The following is a 21,548-nucleotide window of genomic DNA, read 5'->3' as shown; positions in this document are numbered from 1 at the left end:
CATGATGCTAATCCAGCTGAAAGAGATTGCTTGAGAAGTTATTTTTTGGTCACATTTATGATTTTGGCCTGATTTACACAGTGCATAGCACTCCTTTATGAACCATAATAATTATTTGAAAAAATGTTTGGTAGGAAATTATAACTTACATCTAGGAATTGAAAATAAAACAGTTCCTAAGACATTTCATGGTCAACCTAGCAAATATTCTAAGGGTGATTTGAGATTCTGAAATTACATAGGGCAAACAGGCTCATTCTGCAATCAGAGAATGAAAGATGTTCCTCCAGAGGCAGTAATTTCCTTTGGCAGATTTGGCTGGTCTTCTACAAAGTATTGATCTGTATTTTTTTCTCCTGGATTGAAGAAGGGCTGGTCTTCCAACTTTAAACACTTCACTGAAGTTTCTCCCTTTGGTGTCATAGGCATGGACAAGAGTGACTAATTATCTCTCTAGCCTAGTGAACCACCAAGTGAGCAAGTTACCAGGATCACAGAAAGAAAATGGAAACAGCTAGCCAATATATAATACTCTGTAGCAGTGTTAGGGAAATCATGCCATGTTATAGCAAGAGGAAAATAATACACATATTTTTAGAGAATAGAAGTATTAACATTGATTATATTTTTTTCCATAAACAAAACTTTACCTGTCCTTTACTGTTTAATGAAATGAAGCTGATAGTTCAAATTTAAGTCTGTTGAATGCATTTTGATATTATTTTAGCTCAGTTTGCCTTACCTTCATTACTGCTATTTTAACTTCCTCTAGATTCACTCATTACCCTGTAAAATGTCTTCACAGATGCTATTTGGTAATATTATTTGCTAAGATTATTTCTCAGGTTTGTAGGTCACCTTTTCCTCACTTTCCTACAAAAAGATGTGTATTTTTTTTTTGAGGAGGGGAAGCAAATCTACTCCCCAAAATAAGGCAGCATTTTTCTTTACACCTCCTAAAGTTCTTTTTAAAAAATCTTTTAATAAAGCAGCAATGTAGTATGCTGGGAAAACTGAAGGATAGACTGCCCAAGATTTTTATGAAAGCACATTTTAGTGAAGGAACAACCATTTCTTTCATATGTTTGGCTTGAGGGTTTTTTTAATTAAAGTTCTTTACAGAATTTTTTCACAAACAGTATTAATGCTCTCAGGTGCTAAAGAGGTCATTATGGTTTTATGTAATAGAGCTTTTAATGGAAAAAACCCCCATGCATGCTCCTTGGAGCAATAGCAGGTGACATAGCATAAAAATGACACATTGAGTGTATCAATAGGACAGAGAGCCTTTGACATAATAAATTGTCTGGAAGAGCTCAGACTCTGAAAAATCTATAAATTATGCTTGCATAGGAGGAATTAATTCTCCTTTGAGATATATTTTATATAGTCAGATGATTCAAATAAGAAGGCTGATGCATTAACAAATCACATGATTAACAAAGTTTGTTTGAGCAAAGATATTAGTCCATCTGTAATAAAGACTAATAGCAGTCAGCCAAGAAATCTAAATTATAGGCAAATATAGGAGCTCAGAAACCATTCCTGCCAAGTCCTTGTTGACATCTTGACTCTCTTAGTCAAGATATGGTCTTTATATCACCTTTCTTTTCAAGTATTTTTATTTCAAAGAGAAAAACTTAACAATATTTAAGAGTGATTAAATTAGTCATTCATGGTTACATTCTTTAGTCTTGCCTTTGTAAATTGGACAAAATATGGCAAGGGTGTTCTTGGGGACCTGTGAATACCTAGTTAAATCAGTATTGAAGAACATCATGACTGCTCCTAATTCCCATTTTTTTCCTGTTTACATTTTTTATGAATCATTGTCAATCTTCCCTATCCTTCATTATTTTCTTTCCTTATTTCTATGAAAAAAGTTGTGGGCAACTATTCCTCCTTTAAAATTTTAATCAGCTTTTCTGCATGGGATTTTTTTCCTCTTGGATGCATCTTTCCTCTCTCTTGCTTCTTTCTCTTCTTCTTTATCTGTTTTTTGGCACTAAGACAGGTCTTAAGTTTTCTATTCTTCAACTTTGTTTGCTGGTACAAATGACTCCCGATTTATTTTCTTCATATTCATGCCACTATTTTTTTTATTTTGTATTTTTCATCTTTGTGATATTTTTTGTGATATAATTTCTTCTTTCCATCTCCTATTTACTAGTTGGTAATATATTAGGAGCCATTGGTGCGGGGCATAATCAGTATTGGATTTAGTCTTAATTTCTTGTTCACAGGGGATTGGTAATGGTTGTTTGTTAGGGCTAATGATATTGGATGAATAAAGCTCAGGGAACCTGTGCTGGCTATGAAGGAAATACAGGGAACACCTATGAAAAAATAAAACCAGTAAAGGTCTATGTCTCATTCATACAATAAATGGAATGAAGTGTTTATATATCACTTGTGTAGCTGGAGACTTCCTAGACAAAATAAAGATTAGGTTAGTAATGATGAAAAAATTGCTACATTACTTGACACTCAAAGATTCTAGAATCCTGCATATTCATATTAGAGAAGCACAGAAAGTTGGAAGAGACCTGGAGGTCCTCTTCTCCAATCCCCTCTGCTCAAGAGTCACCTAGAGTTAGTTGCCCAGGACCATATCCAGGTGGCTTTTGAGGTCTCTGAGGTGGGAGACTCCACAATGTCTCTGGGCAACCTGCTGGAGTGCTCCATCACCACAGCAGTAGAACTGTTTCCTGATGCTTGAATGGAGCCTCCTGTGTTTCAGTTTGAGTTCTTTGCCTCTGATCCTGTCACTAAGCACCTCTGAGAGTTTGGCTTCATCCTCTCTGTGTCTTCTATCTAAGTATTTATGTACATTGCAAGATCCCCTTGAGCCTTTTCTTTTCTAGGCTAAATACTCCCAGCTCTCTGAGTCGTCCTTCATGCAAGAGCTGCTCTAGTGCCTTAGACATCTTTGTAGCATCATCATCATCATATTCTGGCCATAGCTTTGATTGCTTTTTGCTGGACATAGGGCTAAGCATACAGAGAACTGTGGCAGAAAAAAAGCGAAACAAACCTTGGAGTCCAGCAGTTAATCTAAATCTAAAGAAGACTCTACAAAGTAAAAAAGATATGGAATGTGTGTGGATTTCTTTGAAATTTAAAAAGTGCATGCCTGGGGAATGTCATGTTACTTAAATCATGTTTGTGAAAATCATGTTTGGACTGCTTAGTATTCGCCGCATAAAAAGTGAACTGGATTATCTCATGTGCCTGAAACACTTTATCAAAAAATTCAGAGGTAGTTGACACTTGCAGTCTGAAATACAGATCTTTGAGAGCAATTTGTTTGATTAATGTGAATTCTTTTTAAAGCTATCAATATGCTGTTTGAATTGTTTGTTCCTTGTTGTCAGGGAGAAGCTTTGAAGCATGAGAGCTTTAGAGCTGAAACCTTTGATAGAACCTCTGATACAGAGTATGAAACTTTGCCAGGAGAACTGTGAAGAACTGTACACTGCTTACACAATGTACTTAATATCCTGATATGTTCCTGCTTGCACAACTGATTGTGATGACATTAATGTGTTTCTTTGGTCTTGAAACAGGCTGATAAATGCATTCCAAAGCTGAATGAAGGTGATCAGATAGTATTAATTAATGGCCGAGATATCTCAGAGCACACGCATGACCAGGTGGTCATGTTCATAAAAGCCAGCAGAGAATCCCACACAAGAGAGCTTGCACTTTTGGTCAGGAGGAAAGGTAACTGGGCTAATTTTATTCACTTCTAATGTTTTTGAGACTGTTGCTGTTATGCTTGGTGGTGTACCTTACTCTCTTCTGTTTGCATAAGCATGTTCTCAGAGCACTTGGAATAGGTCTGTGCAAAGAGTAGGTCTCAGTAAATTTGAATTAGTAGTACAAGTAGTTTAAACTATATAGGTTCTTACCACTGCTACAAAGAGTCTTGCAAGTTAGAATTTCTTCTTATTTTTTGTTCTAAAAATCTATGAGAATAGATAGTCCCTTGAATTTCTTTTTTTGGTGACGTGGGGTGTTGGTTTTTTTTGTAAATAAAGCATCATTTTGAAACCCCCCAACTGCAGATTCGCAAAAACTCATGGGCTGTTCCCCTGCACAATTATGTGATGAAACTGCATTCTTACAGCAGACATTTTGGGACAATACTGAGATAAACCTGTGCTGGTTGCTTGCAGAACTGCTGCCTGCAAAGAGGAGACAATCTTTGAAATATGCAGGGTCTTAAGCTGTATGTTTAAAAATGGAAAACCCATCCAGCTTGGCATTGCTTGCTCCATATTTAAACACCTGTAGATCCCAAGAGCACTCAGATGATGTCAAACTCTTAATTTTGTTATTTGCTTTCCTTAAAAGGTATGATAAGACATTAGCACACACAATTACACAAAGTTCCTGATTGCATGAAGACATAAAAATCTGAAGGGATTAGGCATTACTAGGAAATAGGGGGGAATGAAACAGCCTAAGTGATATGTACTTCTGTAACACTGGCTTTATTTAAAACTTCTTGTGTTTCTAAGATAGAGGGGCTCTTTATTTTATTTTCCGCTGGCTTTATGCAGCATTTAGTTTTCCCTTAATTTTCTAGTCCCCTTCCAACTTGCAGATAAGAGAAATCTTAAAGATGACCCATGGCCCCATACTAGCAATTTTTTATAGGCATGAGCATAACCAGCTCCTCATTCTCTGAAGTTTGGCAGGTATGAACTCTTCCCATCACTGCAGGATAACCACAGCTGGACATGTCTGCTGATACAATACATTTCATAGGGACAGAAATGCTATGTAGATTGCTTCATTAATGTTTTTCATGTTCTTCAATAGCAAGGAATGTTGTAGAAAATTGACTAATAATTCTTTTTAACTTCAGTTAGTTCCTTCAGTGTTTGCATAAGAAATTGTAAAAGATAATTGTGTCTTCTCTAATGGCAAAGGAGTGTGATGAAGGGATTTTTGCCTTTGTTTTGCTGTTGGAGGTCCAAACTGATAGAAGTTTCTTGTAGAGATATTCCACTAATTACGATCTACACTTCTTTAGGTAAAACTCCCTTGTTTTTTACCATGGTGGATGTTGTATTTCATTAGCCTATTTAGCAGTTCATTAGGCAAGACAAGGTTGAAAAAACCTCCTTGTGCTAGAAATTTAAGTTCTTTGCCTTCATAAACAGCCATTTGGAGTTTTTCTTTCAGAAAGGTCATAGGGACATTATACTCTTTATAGTTTCTACAGTAATATAGTACAAAAAGAAGCGTGATTAAATTGTTGCTTTTAATTATTTGCTTTTCTGAGGTTTTGCAAACTCTGTTGTTTCAAGCTAGTAAATTTTAATATCTGTTAAAAACACATTAATGCTCTATGTAGTGGATTATAACTTCATATACATATTTCAGTAGTCAAACAGTTTGTGGATCCCATATCAGAAGATGAAGCTGATTCTCACACTCTGCCAGAATCTATTCTTCCTGTCTGTTCTGAATACGGTGGTGATACACTGGAGGAGTCTATGGAGCAGCTAAGAAGAGGGCTAGAAAGTGGGACTGTCCTTATTCAGTTTGAGGTAGGTAATGCTCAACTCTGTAATGCTGTTAGTGTAGAACAGTAGCTGTAACCAGTGAGTCATGGAGGGGCTGCAATTAGTTGCAAATCTCATTGTTCCTCTTCAATCTTATCTCAAGAGAGCAACAATTTGACTTGCCCATCAGTTTCGCACTTCACTACTTAGAATAGGGAAGAATGAGTTTTAAGTCTTAGACAAAATACCATCTGCTGAGAAAAATGTATTTAAATTAAGATGTTTCTGGCTCAAGCACCCAAAGTTTACTAAATCAGTTATTTTTTTGTATTTGTTTAATTGATTAGAGTAGTGCGATTTTGACAGAAGTCAGTCTTGTATTTTGTTTCCTTTTTTATGTTCTTCAATGTGTTAACATAGAAAACTAGCTAATAAGATTTTCATATTTTATTAAATTAATTCCTTCAGTGTTAGTATAAGAAATTCCAAAGGATAATTCCTCAGCTTCTCTAATGGCAATGGAGTGCAGTATGTATGTTTGTGGTTGCTTTACTCTTGTAGATTCAAGCATTTGTAGAAGCTCTGAATAAACCTGAGTTTATTATGGTTTATAAAATTGGCATTGGGTTCTGGGGTAACCCCTTCTGTCACTGAAAACTTGTAGAACAGCAATGAAATTTCTTCCTCTTTTGATATTTTTTCCTTTACTTTTTTTTAAAGCTGGAAAATGTAATGGTAACAGCTGAAGAGTTGTGGTATTGTTTATTGTATAACCACTCTTTTATGAGGTTTCCTTTTTTTCTATGATTTTTGAGAATTAAAATTCCCCTGGTTTTAAGGAATTGTAGACAATGGTTCATAACTACTTTCCAAAATCCACAGTACTGGATGCAATGCAGCAATTACAATGAATCTGTTGCTACTGCTATTGAAGCTGTAGCTCAAAAATGTGAACTGACTTTTCAATATCTTCTTAATTGTCAAATTTGTTGACTAAATTTGTACACAAATTTCCCGTAGTGAACTTCATAGGATATTTGATCCTTTATGATATTCTGATATATGATATTATGATATTCATAGGATATTTGAGCCTGTATTTTATCTTTTTTATGGCAATGTTTATAAAAGGATTTTACAGAAAAAAATGCAAAAGCTTTTTGAAATCTAATAAACTAGGGTACAGCTTAGTGGTCTTCTTGCTTTGAGTTCATTGTTTAGTGATCTTCAGAAGCAGGGGCAATGGCAGTGTCTCCTCATCAGCTTTGGTGACTCAAACTATTTATTCACTTTAGTAAAATAGTAAATAATTAGCCAGTAGACTGTGAATAATCAAGTTTTTCCAGAATATCTTCCTCCATTTAGTCAGAATTTAAGAAGTCTGTCAATAGCAAATGACTGTTTGCCAGGCAACAGTGAAGCTCAAAAATGGTTACTTGACTTTAAATTATTCTTCTCGGTCTTCCTAAAAAAGGCAGAAGTTGCATCCAGGCTCTAGTAAAGTGGAACTTGACTTACAACAGATAGAAGCTTTTCCATTACATATATTATCAAGTTCTCTTCTCACATGGCTTGTTTATGTTGTATAAGTTGAAAAGTTCAGTGATCTGTGAATACAGAATTTTAAGGTCCAGCAAATCTCAGTAGAATAAATATTTTTGTGTATTGCTCTTTTTCTCTCAACCAGAAGTAGGGGATTTTAGCCTCCTATTTGTTTCATTCCATTTTATATGTGGAACAATATTCAAAATCTTCATTAAACATATGAGTTCATATATAATGAACTCTGTGGTAAGTGTTCAGTGGCACATCCAGATTTAATAACTCAGTCGTAAGGTGCTTTCATGTATATTTAATACACAAAAGCTATAGTTGTATAATTACAGTTCTTGTGGGTTTGTTTGGTTTTGTTGTTGTTGTTTCCCTTGTCTACCTTTTTTTTTTTTGTCTTGTTTGATGTACATAGAAGCAAATATCATTAGGGTTTGAAAAGATCTTCAAGATTGTAGAATCCAACCATTAACCTCACACCAACTTCAAAATTTTGGTTATACACACATTATATATACCCCATTACTGTGTCCATTTACTCCAGATAAAGTCTGCAACATAGGGGTTGGCCCAAAAGCAAAGAAGTCACATGTTAAGAGATTGATACATTGAAGTTGTGATTTTTTAGTTACTTGCAGGATTGAAATGGATAGGTTTATTCCAGAGACTAAAACTTTTCTGAAATTTTTGTGTTATAGTTGATTCCAGAGAGTAAGTCTGCGGCTATTTTTTTGTTCTGATGCCGTTCGCTGCTCCCTTGTTGCACCCTCAATCACTGTTGTCCCTCTCGTCTGCAGTTTTAAAAGCAAAAGGCAAACTTGCAGAGCAATGGTTTATATCAATGATGCTCACTTGCTGTTTTTGCTTTTTTTCTAGAAATTTTTCTAGCTATCCTGATGGGCTAGCAATAACAGAAATTCTTGTCATGTTAAATGCAAAAACCTCCCAAGTGAATTTTGCAGAGGGATAGGAAAAACATTAAAGAAAATATGTAGTTTTTTCAGTCTATGTATTTTTGTGTGAATGTAATTAGTGTGTGTATAGCATAATCACATCCCCCAAAATCTTGTAATTTTTCATTCTACTTTGCAGCAACTTTACAGAAAGAAACCAGGATTGGCTGTTACATGTGCAAAGGTACCTCAGAATATGGACAAGAATAGATACAAAGATGTTCTACCTTGTGAGTCTAAAGTACAGTTTCTGCCTATTTTGCTTTTTAAAACTGCTGTATTGAACTTACTGATTAAAGATTTAATTATATAATTGAAGTCATGTAATTGGTCATTTATTTTCTAAAAGGTAATTTATTCTGTTTGTATTCTGCTGTTTGTGTTTCTGCAAGTCCTCAGGGTTTTTTAAACTTAATAGAGGGGAAGTATATCTCTTAATTGCTAATTTTATTCCCTCTTTCTTGTGTGTGTGCAGATGATGCCACAAGGATAATATTGCAAGGAGATGAAGATTACATTAATGCAAATTATGTGAATGTAAGTCATACAGAGACCTGCATTTACTCACTTTCTGTATTACTAAGCAGAAAAAAAAGGGCTTTTTTAGGGAATAAGGATATTTTGTTTTAATTTGGGGAGTTTTTACATGTGAAAGATGTAAAATTTCATAACCTAAAATATAGTGTTTTTGTGAAACAGGTGACCATCCTAATACACAGTGGGTGCTGCCATGTAGTGATACACTGTAATATGTGCAGAGTCTTTAACCAGTAAAAATTGTTTTATTTTTCCATACACTTCAAATGCTGAGATTGTCTCCATAAAACTAAGCCTTTTTTTCCCTCTAAATCCACTTATGACCATAGCTATGCTATGAAGGATCCAGAAGATAAACTAGAGCCTTGATTTTCCTAATCAATCAAGTGTAGGCTGGGAGTCAGGGAAAAAAAGGAGGAAAATGTGTATATATTTCTGTCAGATACATAAGCTAAGCACCTGAATCATATAGTCAATTATTAACTTCCTGTGTTTATTATCAGGCAATAATCAGCTTTTGCTGTACCTTTGGTGAATATACCCCAACATCATTCCTTACTAAATATTAAAGAAAATTTAGAAAGCTTTGCAGTTTCAAGTTTTCAAGTACATTTTCACTATTAATCTTCTGCTCATAGTTCAGCATGAAGGACTATAGAATCTGTGCTTTACATCTGTTCTAAATTAATGGTTTAAAAGTTTTTCACATATCAAATTGTAATCTTGATTGTCTTATTACTTAAGCTTTTTTTGCCTTCTTCCCTCAAAACTTACTTGAATGAAATGCAAAAGTTAAAAAAGTACTTGAGTAGTGAGAGTGAACTTAACATAGGATTTCTCTTTCTCTCTGTAGATGGAAATTCCTTCTGCTGGCATTGTGAACCGGTACATTGCTACTCAGGGGCCTCTTCCACACACATGTGCACACTTCTGGCAAGTAGTCTGGGATCACAAATTATCACTGATCATCATGCTAACAACTCTCACTGAACGAGGACGGGTAAGCGCCCAGGTCCTTTGTATGCTGAAAAATGTACTGTAACTTTGAACTTTTTTCCATTGTTATGGTTAAATAACCCTAAAGGAGGCCAACTTATTCAGTTGAATTATTCTTCTGAGGGCCAGGTTTCCTGAATTACTTAGACAGGGCAGATAGTCCTCCTTTTGCTTTTTGTTATGCTGTTTTGCAAACAAGCCAGCTGTCTGATAAACAGAAATCACTGCATTCACTCTGTTGTGCTGATCAGACAGGGACTACGTGCTGTTGTTTTTCTCCCTGAGCATTGGCCTCCATGTGGCATTTTCTCTCCAAAAGATTCAGCAGATGTCTGGAAACATTGAGTAGGTTGAGGAAACCTTGTAGTCTGCTGTAAAAAGGAGTCTGTCATTGTGGTATTTACTAGTGGTTAAAATTTAGCTTGCTTATTTTTATTTACATCTCAGGTTCCTTCCTAGAATTGCTCCAATAATTATTTTAATTATGTTTAGATAAATTCTGTCTCTCCTTGAATTTTGGAATAGCACAGTGAAAATCTGATGTGTTTTGATTTAATTTGTCCTTTGTAGTTTTAAAGATTGTTTTTAGATTAAATGGGAAGGTATTGGTTTTAAAGTTTTAGAAGCTGAAAACTCAACAGCTGGATTTTTTAAGAGGTGGAAAAGGTGGTGACTCCTGTATGCCTTCACTGTAGTCTCTGTCTGTATTTCATATGTGATCTGTCTTACATTATCAAATTTATCTGACACCCCAGTCAAAACCCAGTGTTTTTAGAAAGCAAGGGAGTGAGTATTTTAGGTCTTACACAGCATAAAGATTGAGATGTAAGGAAGTAGAGTAAAGCAGCAATCAGGTTTAACCACAGTCACATTATGTAGCTGCTCATGGAAGCAGACATTATTGAACATCACCTGATACAGAAATGCTTCCTTCATCTTTTGAGTGTATTGCTGTATTAATTTCCTTCAATTGAGGAAGACAGATCAGTATTAGTCTGGATTTCATACAGTTAGTTGGAAACTTCAAGGCAGTTGTTGATAGCTTCTAATCATCCTGCTGGTACCTTTGCACACCAGACACACCAGAGTTTTGTTTCCCTTCAGAAATTATTTAGATTTGCCCAGTTTGTGGGACAGCTTTCAGGCACAGAAAAAGAAGTATATTCTTGTCAATATCCCCATTGACAAGTGCCAGACATTTTCCTAGTCCCTGGAGGTTTTATGTTCCAGACTATCTCTTTCCAATGGTGTTAAGATTTGTATGATAGGACTTTTTTTTCCTCCTCAGTAATGCTTATTTTTTTTCCAAAATGAATACATTATTTTGGCTTAAATTTGAAGAGGAAAGTAGTTAAGATAAATTACTACAGTGAAACTTTCAGGCATAATGGTTATAATTTGAGTTTCAAGCCTCTGAAAATTGAGCTCTATTAAAGGTAAAATTAAAAAAATTTTAACTTTCCAAAAATTCCAGCTCGTGCTACTCTATCAATTTAAAAGTTACAGACAAAAACAACTTTGAAATTTATGCAGGTTGCAGTGTCACATCAAAGTTTTAATAATTTCCACAGGTGGAGATTCCACATTCTCATAAGGCTCTTGCTTCTGTGCTTGTCCTTCTTTGGGGAATTTTTTTGCCAACATCTATTCAGAATTTCCCTTATAGCTTCTTTACAGTTGCCTCTTGTCCTTTCGTTGTTCACTTTCAAGAAAAGTGTGGCTATGCCTCTCCTGTAATCTGCTATTAGATGGCTAAAGTTAGTTTGGCATTTAATCCCTGCACTACTTTTCTTAAGACAAAGTAAATCTATCTTTATTTTCCCACATTATGCCTTGAGAAGTCATTCTTGCAATTACAGATAAGCAGCAGACAAAGCATCATGCATCCAATTTACCTGAATATTTATTATAAATCACTAAAACAGAAGTTTATGGACAACTTAGCCTAATATGTCCTGTTATTTTTCAATTTGGATGGAAAAAAATCTAACCAGCAAACTAAAACAGATTTAGTACCACTCCTTGAATTCCCTGAACCACAACACAAGAAAGAAGGCTGGAAATGGAAGGGCTTATATACAACAGTCTTGATGTGTGCCTGATTTCCTTTACAGACCAAATGTCATCAGTATTGGCCTGATCCACCAGATGTAATGGAATATGGCTGCTTCCGTGTCAGGTGCCACTCTGAAGACTGCACAATTGCTTATGTTGTCAGAGAAATGGTCATTACAAACATTGAGGTAAATGCTCCCTGCCTTTAATCATCCCCAAACAAGCTGAATGAATACATTTGTAGATGGGTAGATAAATGTTAGAATCCCAAATGCTAAGAATACCCTTATACTAAGATAAAAGCTATGCGTTTGGCAATGTATATGTGTATATCTTTGTGTATGGATATGATGCATGTCTATAAACACACACAGACACGTTCATTTTTAAAAATAGAATATGTGTGTTTTATATGGATCAACACGGTATGATTATTTCTTTAGATCTTCTTCAAAGACACACTTTTTGAAGTTCTATAATACATTATGCTGTAATGCATTATGCTATTATAATACAGGTACTGCAATAAGCATCAAAAGGAAGTTTAGTGCTTTTCTTTAAACAGTTTTGCAATCACTGACTCTTCGTAAGTACTTTGATTTATAAAGAGAGTTTTTTCCCTAAGTAACTCTGCTGTTTCAGGGATGAAATATGGGTCACTTGGTTAGTAGCACATGCAGCTAGAACAGCTAATAAAGGAGTGAAGCATAATAAAGTTGTTTTGAGAGAATATGCAGAATCTCACCAGTTCCTTTTCATTGTCTTTAGTCAGATTTTAAAAATGAAAAAAGATACATACCTCTCAATTGAGATCCATATGTATCTCAATTGAAATGTGTTCAATTTATGAAAAATACTTATATTCCATAACTCCTAATACTTTCATGCTAATGTCTAGGGAGTTAGAAAACAAAGAGAAGGCAAAACACAGCATATTGTCTTGTGAAATCAGTGTTCAGATCACATCTAGACTTCCCACAACCTGAATTGTAGGGGTTGAAGTTTGGTTTTTGTTTCTAAGTAGACCTACATTTCTATGTTTTCCTTCATCTTTTTTCCAAAATTCTATGGTCACAGGTATTTTCTAAAAAGATGAAGGATTTATGCTATCATAAAATGTGTGAGAAATCACTGTATACTGTCCAAAGGCTAATTTTAAGCCAGTCTTTTAAATTTCTGTAGAGTTAATCAGCTTTTACTGTTACCAGAATTGCTAGTAGTAATAGTAAGTAGTAAGCAAGGAAAAGGCAATATCTGTTTTAAAATATAATATTTAATCCATGTTCTTACAGCATAACCAATCCATTAGTCTCATACATTTGTAACTTGACATTCTCTCACTTGACAGTGCATCCAAATTTGCTTTAATGTGATTAAGTTTCCTTTGCAGTCATAAACATGTGAGATGTCAGATGTGAGTACTTAAAGGTTTTTCAGTTAAGGCAGTTTGTTGTACTTCTATTTCTAGATATGAGAAACCACCCAGTCAGGGAGCAGCATGATATTTGTTTCTGTATTTTGGCCAATTTCTCTGTAAGTGATAAACCTGACTAAAAAGAAGTCAGCACAGAAGAAATTAACCTCACAAAAGTAGTACTGCAGCTATATGTACCCAAAATTTTAGTTCTTTTCACTCAAATTATTTGTAACTTTTATATATCTCATAAAATGAAGAAAGGTTTAATTTCTGGCCTTTTCCAGAACAAGATCAAAAGCTATACTGTAGCACTAACTTTGGGGGTCTTTGTGGTTGGTTGAAACTTTTTATTTTCTAAAAAAAGCTTCAGTGCACTTTGGGGACCAGAACAAGCAGACCAAAGGAAAGAAATCATGTCGTGAGAGTGCAGAGTTCATCACACAGTGCACTATTTTGTAAATTGAGATATGTATTTCTTTATGATCCTGGACAAAATTGTGTAAGAGGCCTGAAACAAATTTTCATTGTTTCCTTTGACATGAATGCCTTGCAAAGTATGATTGGCCATTAAATTTCACTGGTTTTGGAACATAAAGAACGAAATAACAAAAGTAAGTGAGAAATGTGATGGCAAGTGTGTGCAGCAGCATAATAATGTATGAACAGTTGTCCAAGAAATGACAAATGCCACTTGCCAGAGTATCTACTCTTTCGAAACTGGGCTTCAACCCCGATTTTTCAGACTCAGCTTTCAAGGTATGTTTGTGAAGCTCAGTGGCAAAGAGCTCACCTTTTCCTGCTTAGAAGATAAAAGAACCATTTCAGGGTTAATGTAGTTCTACACTGTGATTTTTTTTTTTTGGTCTCATTATTGAAGATTATGTTATAACTTCTGTGAAAAAGGACATTAACTGAAACATTGAAATGCAAAATCAATTGCTTGGTTTTAAATAAGTAGGAATTAAGGTTGACATTTCAAGTTTAAATTTCCTACTTTCTATATGATTATTATGATTCTGAGTTCTGTGTGTTGATTTTCTGAAGAGGGCACAAATCTTTTATTAATCAGGGAGAGTCTATCATTTAAGGTGAATGAAACAAGGAAGTTTGCCTTTTGATGTAATTATAATAAGCAAGGTTGCAAACTGCAGAAGGATGAAGATTGGATATTTTTGTGTCTGAAGGTCTTGACAGTACAGCTGTATTGCAAGTGCATTTGAAGCACTACCTGTGACAGATGTATTCTTTGTCAGGAATTTCAGCCCTAATGACAGACTCACTGGAAAAGATCGTGTGCTTCTGAGCAAAATTTAGGATGTTAGCTTAACCACAATGAAGCTGCTTCTGCAGTTAGATATCTTGAATTTGCCCAGGCCAGGTAGGGACAAGTACATAATTTTGTTGGAGTTATTTTGCTGAAGAGTTTCGCTGTAATAACAGCAAAGAAGCACAATAACAAAGAGCTGGTGATGTCTTACACCTCTGTAGTTCCTTACTAAGTAATGTGGATCAATGCCATGAAGAAGCTAAATGTTGGCCAAAGGGCTGACGATAAACTGGGCAAATCACTGAAGTGTCCCTGGAGTCTGTTGTTTGAGCTAATTTTTTTTTAATCCATAATTTTTAAACTGATTTGGAGAAATACCAAATACATTAATTCCATTGAAATTAGTCCACATGAATGCAAAAAAAAATTAAATAATTTTGGAATAGCAAGGTGTACAAGGTCAAGTTAAGCAAAAATAGCAACCAAGCCATAAGCAGCTGTTGCTGTCTCACTTTCTCTAAGACTCATAAAACAGAACTAATAAAGCCAGATTTTTATTAAGAAAAATTATTCATTTATCAGTCGTTAGGATGATTGTCATTGAAAACCTCAGTGCTAAAAGAAAAAAATTGCGGATAAGATTTAAACTGAGTTGTAGAGAATAGTGGTTTGATTAATAACTTGAATATCAGAAGTTACCTCTTATTTTCCATTATCAGGTTTGTATTAAGGAGCAAGATCTGAGAGTAATAGTGTTTAAAAATAAATATTGCTAACAGAACATGTACTGTAGGGCTAGCTATAGAACCAGTAACGTTAATTCTAGCATTTTTTCATGCAGAAGTGCTAGATTTTAGTAGCTGTGATGGTCTTTTAATGTAAGTTATTTCTATGTGGGGTGTTGTTTGGCTGACATTTTCTGTATTTAAAAACTGACTTTCACTAGACTTGAAGATAATATGGTTTTAAAAAAGCCAAAAACCCTGCTAAAAATAACTTTAAAAATCTGGACTTCAACAGAGTACTGCTTTGACATTTTTCTGCAAGAGATATAAAAACTCCTACATAGAAAAAGTAATTCTAACATACACAAATATATTTACTGTGTACATTGCTAATAAAACATAACGTGTTTTAAAATACTTGTGCATTTTGGAAAGCAAGTGGAAAGCAGAATAGTCAAGTTTCAGCATTTTGAATCATCTCAGAAGAGCTCAACAGAAGAATCAAAATTGATCATGCTAAAGTACAAATAGTTGGAAGACTACACCGAGGCTTGAGGCATACCTGGAATAATTAACAAACACCTATATTGGTCTCTAAGGATGATTAGGGCACAAAACCAAAATTGAAGATGCTTACACCAAAAGCAGCAGCTATGAGGACTAAGTGCATGTTCTAGGTGTATTCTTACTCCAAGTAAGTCTTATGTAACGAAGTTTTTGTACCTAATGTCTGTGAACTATTTGACTAAATGCAGCTCACTCTATCTGAGCCTGAAGTACTGATATGTAAAAATTAAGTCAGCTCTTTCCTTTGTTCTAAGCTTGTAAAATGACTTTTTGCTTCTACTGATCACCGTCAGTGTTTCTCAGGTGTGCCACTGGCACTTATCCATGTTGTGTAGCTTTAAGTTCTTGAAGCACATGGAAAGCAACTGGATATTCAGTCTTGGATAATTTTCAAATTAATCAAGTCTTTGTTTCACCAGGATGCTGTAATTCAAACATCTCTGATTTAAGAGAATCAGCTCAAACTCTTACGTGTAATTGCTGCTTTATCTCATTTCCCTTTTGAAGAGGTTCTGATTAAGCAAGTACAGATTTTCAAAGGAGGACTTTTTAATGATATTTCCTAGACATATTTTTGTATTTTTTTTTTAATCTGTGGCATTTCAGAAAAATGTGAATGGTAATCATTTGATCAGTGTCAACTTTTCCTACTCAGTAGAGCTGGATAGCAAAAGGCCATGCATGCTTTTTCATGCAGAAATCCTGGTCATTGTGCATCTTTTCATGACATGGGTGGTAGATCCCAATGTAATTTGTATTACAGTGAGCTTGGTCATTAATGTTAGATTATGTTGTCCATGTGGGCCTTATGCTGTACCTTTTAATTGTTGATTGCTCAGGCTTTGCTTTTAAGAAACAAAGTATGAGCTGTGTCATTTTTCTTTTTGTCCCTGTGGGCAATTGTAAATTTCTGCAGTTGTTTTGACTGGAATAAATGTATTCCCTACGACTCTACTTAGTACATAGGGAGTACTTATTCCATCTTTTGTGTCCTACTAGCCTGTTCCCTGGCAGTGGAACATCCTCAAGTGGGAGAGGAAAACAAGCAGCTGAAGACATTTAAAACAGGTCCTATTTCTTGTGCAGTTGTGAGCACAAGAGAAAAGGGGAAAAACCTTTTAAAGTCACTAGCATCACAGAAACTTTCCTGTGTGGACCACTAGGGAAAGACCAGCTTTTATAGACTAATCCTGTCATAAAGGAGAGTCTTATTTCAGAAGGGTGCCAAATGTTAAGTCTGATAATGGACATAAATTAAATGCAGGTAACAGCTTAACTATTGCAAAATGTGTGGAAGGCATAAAGGAGCGTGAAGACTTGTCTCAGTTTGTAAAGATTGACATCCTCACTGCATGATGTTTCAGAGCTCATGAGCATCTTAGGTTTTTTCCTTCCCACCCTAACCATTAGTTACATCTGTAACATATCAGTTCAGCTCAATCTGAAGGCATAGATGATTGAGTGATTTCATAATCAAAATTAACAAAAAGCTAAGCTGAAAGAACTTCTGTAAAACCTCAGGGTTTTTACATATAATTCAAAAATTCAAAAAAAGAACTCTCTGTACAACAGAATCTTTTAACTAATTATATTGCTTCCATACAGAAAAGTATTCTCCTGTGGATCATACAGATGTCATTCATATATGTACAATAAACATGCGTGTATGAATGATATATATGTATATATACTGTTTTCTAACAGAAACCAGATTTGGCAAATGTTGCAGGCAACTTTATTATACCTGAATCTGTAAGAGTGCACAGACATATTTAAAATAGATTGTATAGCCCTAAATCCCTTTTATATTGGTATTGTTTTCAGTAGTTCTGCTGTTCTCAGTTTCTTCCAGCCAGTTCTAAACTATTGTGTAGTACTGTTATGCTTATGTCTTAAAGCATTTTACCTCAGGTGAATCAATGATGTCAAATTATAATAGGTCAGCAGTCAATAAATCAAAAAAATTAAAATGCTTAAATCACGGAAGTTAAACTTCATACCTCATTTATTTAGAAAATGTTGTGCCTCATGAATTCTTTCTAAGAATTACATGTCCATACTTCACAGTGAATTTTAAAATCACAAACGTTTTCTACACCATCTACCTCTTATTGCATCTGCAGAAAACACTTGCTGTGAAAAATATTACTTGTATCTAGTAAACATTAATACAGGAGTCATAACTCTGGCCATTTTTTTTAAAACTTTACTGTATTTCAGACAGAACAACAGCACACCGTCACCCATCTCCAGTATGTAGCTTGGCCTGATCATGGCGTTCCTGATGACTCCATGGACTTCTTGGAGTTTGTGAACTGTATGAGGCCAAAGAGAGTAAAGAATGAGCCAGTTCTTGTTCACTGCAGGTACTTGTGTTTTAAAACTCTAATTATAGATCGTTGAATGAGATGAAAATGTTAAACTGCAATACGAGCATTTACTGCTGATGATGTAAACACTGATGTTATATCTAAAGGATGAGTTTACTTTGTCTCCCCTTCTCCTGCAACCTTTTGGTGAAATGGCTTAGTCACATAATTATCACAGATCTGATAATCTGCAATTTAGTTTGTTTTCTGATTTTTATCCTCTACAATGTTGTAATCTCATTTTGAATGGTACTGCTAAAATTCTTTTCCCTGCTGTTCAAGTGTGTGTATGATAAAAGCAGTCAATTAGATCTTACCTTTTTAAAGACAAAAATATCAAACCTGTACAGTTTGAGCAGTTCAGTTGTTTAAAAATGCATCTACTTTAGGTGAGGTTTTAGTTTTATTTATATTTAAAAATATTTTCTTTTTAGTAATTACCAGAAAATATTACTGAAGTTGCTGTAAAAATAAACTTTGCACTCTCTTTGGATTTTACTAGGGTCTTCCTGTAATTTCCAAGGCTGTCCTACTATTAAGACTGTGATATGAATTTGGTGTTTTGCAAAAACCTAATTTTATAGAGTATTCTTCTGTTGTATTTCACAGTGCAGGAATCGGTCGCACTGGTGTGTTGGTCACTATGGAAACAGCCATGTGCTTAATTGAAAGGAACCAGCCTGTTTATCCACTGGATATTGTACGGAAAATGCGGGACCAGAGAGCTATGATGGTGCAAACATCAGTAAGTGATGGAGAGGAAGCATCATTTTCTGTGTATACACTGCACTTGTCAAGTTATAAAACAGGTCCACAATTTTTATAAAGGATCTAGTAGTATGAATCTTCAGTTGCCATTATATATCAAACTTTATATCAAAGATTATATATCAAATAAATTTAGCATAATTTAGCATAGCAGCCAAGGCTGCTGCTAATGAGGTATGTATTTTTCTTTTTTTAAAATATCTCTTATCTTACCATGAAAAGATAATTGATTTTGATACATTGTAAGTAGTTAGAATGCCCAAAGTCAGACTTGTACTGATCATCTCCTCCTGGTCCTTTGTCTAAATTCTCTGCTAGGCTAGAATAATTTTTTGCTTTTTATTCTGGTACAGAACACCATAGGAAGTTATTAAGTTGAAGGTAAAATCGAAGTGTTTGTGGCCTGGTTTGAAAAGTAGGAAGTAGCTTTTCAAAAGGCCACTTTAGAGTAGAAATTCTATAAGAACATATAGATTTTTTTTTTTAATTTTGCCACTGCCTAGTCGGAAAAAAACTAAGGGCAAGTTGTGTAGCACCAGTAACAGAAACATGAAAGTAGATGGCAATTTTAAGATGAAAGTGAGACAACTTGAGTTCATGAGAGCCATTTTTTGTCAGCTTTGGAAATGAGCATATTGACATTAGAGATGGATGAAGGATGAGAGTTTGTTCTTTCTTTAGGAGAGGCTGATGACTAGAATTCTGAGTGTGGGTTATATTGGAGAGCTAAATGCCCTATGAGAAATGAAAGTAAGGGGGTTTAAACACAGAAAGCCAACAATTAAATTGGGCATTTCTGTCTCATCTTATGGAAGAGGGTCGGGACTGTGTGATTGGAAGGGAGTTGTTTGAAGGGTGCCCTGCCTGTTCCTTGCTGAAGTGAAAGCTGAGCTGGTGACAAAAGTGGTCATGAGATGAAGAATACTAGCTTCAAGTTTAAGGAAGCCGAGTGTTAACTTCTGGAGTTGCACCTGTCTATACCCCTCAGGTTCTAAAATTACTTACACAAATTGAAGCTTCAACATTCTAGAAGTGGTTCTCTTCATGAGAATCAGATGTAAAAACCTGAAGTAAACTTCAGCTTGCCAGAAGACTGAATCCCTTTTGTTACAACAGAAATCAGCCAGAACTGTCCTTTCACTCCACACTTTGACATAACTGAAGAATACAGGAAATAGTAATAAATACAGCTACAGTCAGGCTCCTGGTGTGGAAAATGAATATCTAAAATAGGATTCTTTACCTTGCTTGCTGTGTCACAGAGTTTGCTGTCAGCACAATCAGGAGAGGGATGATCTGTAGCAGCAATACTGTGAAACTAAATTTGCTTGTTATTTCTGAAGAAGGCAGATACTGTTGTGAAAAGCCAGTGAGAAAACTGGCATTCTGTGCTGTAAAGGAGACACAGAAGCAAGCACTGAACTGTGAGAAAACAGAATACCAGAGAGCTGCGTGTTAATATTCCGATCTATCCTGGGTGCTCTATCCCATTCCCATCCCATTCCAGCCAGCCTCACTTCTCATATTTGAGATCCTGCTTAGGGTATCTGGGAGAAGTTGTTAGAGATTCTTCAGTTGTAATAAAGGGATTGTTCAGTTTTAATAGCCTTGCCTAGAGCATGTTCAGCTGCCCTATGGGGACTGTGTGTGCGCTCCAATTCCAAGGTGATATGATTTGCCGGGTACATGTTGTGACAGGGCATACTCAAAAAGAATGAACTGATCAGAGCTATTACCTGGTCAGTTTAGTGTCTGTTGTTAATCCTATGGAAGCTGTAGCTTCTCAAAGACCCCACTAATTTTGTTATGTGAGCAGCAAAAAAAGCAAATCCATCATTCAACCAAAATGACGAATCTATAACAAAGTTGGTGTAACTCTATGACCTTCCATTAAAAAAAAGAAAGATTAACCACTAAAGAGAAATTAGGTAGGTAAGCAATGCAGAATACATTAGGATGTACATAATAGAAGTAGCTACCAGCTGAGTGAGCAGTTAGAATACATACAACAGATAAGAGCAAGAAAAACAAGTAGTCAGAGATTGAGTCAGAGGAAGCAATGGTGAAGTGCTGATTCTTTTATTTGTTCAGTAACTTGATCACCCAAGTTAACAGAAGTATTGAACAGAGAGCTAAATACCACACCTGGCTTGTTCAGGCAGTAGAAATATGGAAATGACAATAACAGTGAAGAGACAAGGTAATTAAGAAATAAGAACAAAGTGTTATTGAAGGTGGGAGTAATTGACTGAAAGGTTGAAGAAAAGCTGGGAAAATCAAGATGCAGAAAACTCATTTCCACCTTCCTGTTTTCCTTTAAGTTTTTCTGTACTTAAAAGAAAATGTGTTGTATTATGTTATAGACAAGAATAACATTCCTAACTGCTGGTATATAGAAGCAACCTAAGGTCCTTCACAGTCCAAATGTTATCTTTTAGCCTCTTCCTTTGGGAGATGGTGGGAGAATGTTTCCAGATGTTTCAGAAGAGTTGATGGGAGCTGACAATACAAGAGCAGCTGGGAGAACATGTCAAAGATGGAAAAAAGGGATATGAAAAATAGGAAGCTTTGCTTCTCTGAATATATGTCATGAAACTTTGGAGAAAAGGGTTCATTTGGGGGTTTTGACAATAGTAGTTTCACAGAAGAAGTGAGGATGCTTTGATCTTTGCAAGTTCTTTTAAATTTCAATCATCTTGTGTTCTCAGGATTGTGTTAGTCAAAAAAATTTATTCAGGCTACCTGGATTTTTAGTTCTGCACTAGTCCTATTGATAATGTGTCTTTGTATCACTTTTTAGGAAGAGGCTTACAGGCTAATTGTTTCT

General features: G+C 35.2%; 1 protein-coding gene across 3 annotated transcripts in view; it reads left to right on the top strand.

Moving 5' to 3' along the window:
* Positions 1 to 21,548, top strand: part of PTPN3 (protein tyrosine phosphatase non-receptor type 3) — a 122,783-nt gene that overhangs the window by 93,392 nt on the left and 7,843 nt on the right. For all 3 annotated transcript variants that reach the window (XM_071455187.1, XM_071455178.1, XM_071455195.1), the window contains 8 exons: positions 3,567 to 3,723; positions 5,395 to 5,561; positions 8,160 to 8,250; positions 8,496 to 8,557; positions 9,411 to 9,557; positions 11,668 to 11,796; positions 17,805 to 17,950; positions 18,563 to 18,698. In XM_071455187.1, coding sequence (XP_071311288.1) covers positions 3,567 to 3,723; positions 5,395 to 5,561; positions 8,160 to 8,250; positions 8,496 to 8,557; positions 9,411 to 9,557; positions 11,668 to 11,796; positions 17,805 to 17,950; positions 18,563 to 18,698 — 1,035 coding nt within the window. The remainder of the gene's footprint in view (positions 1 to 3,566; positions 3,724 to 5,394; positions 5,562 to 8,159; positions 8,251 to 8,495; positions 8,558 to 9,410; positions 9,558 to 11,667; positions 11,797 to 17,804; positions 17,951 to 18,562; positions 18,699 to 21,548) is intronic.

This window comes from Agelaius tricolor, unplaced genomic scaffold (assembly GCF_023055355.1).
Source record: "Agelaius tricolor isolate 1412-34295 unplaced genomic scaffold, bAgeTri1.0.p SCAF_2, whole genome shotgun sequence".
Taxonomy (NCBI): domain Eukaryota; kingdom Metazoa; phylum Chordata; class Aves; order Passeriformes; family Icteridae; genus Agelaius; species Agelaius tricolor.
The sequence above is the reverse complement of the archived record's forward strand: the minus strand, read 5'-3'. Positions and strand labels throughout refer to the sequence as shown.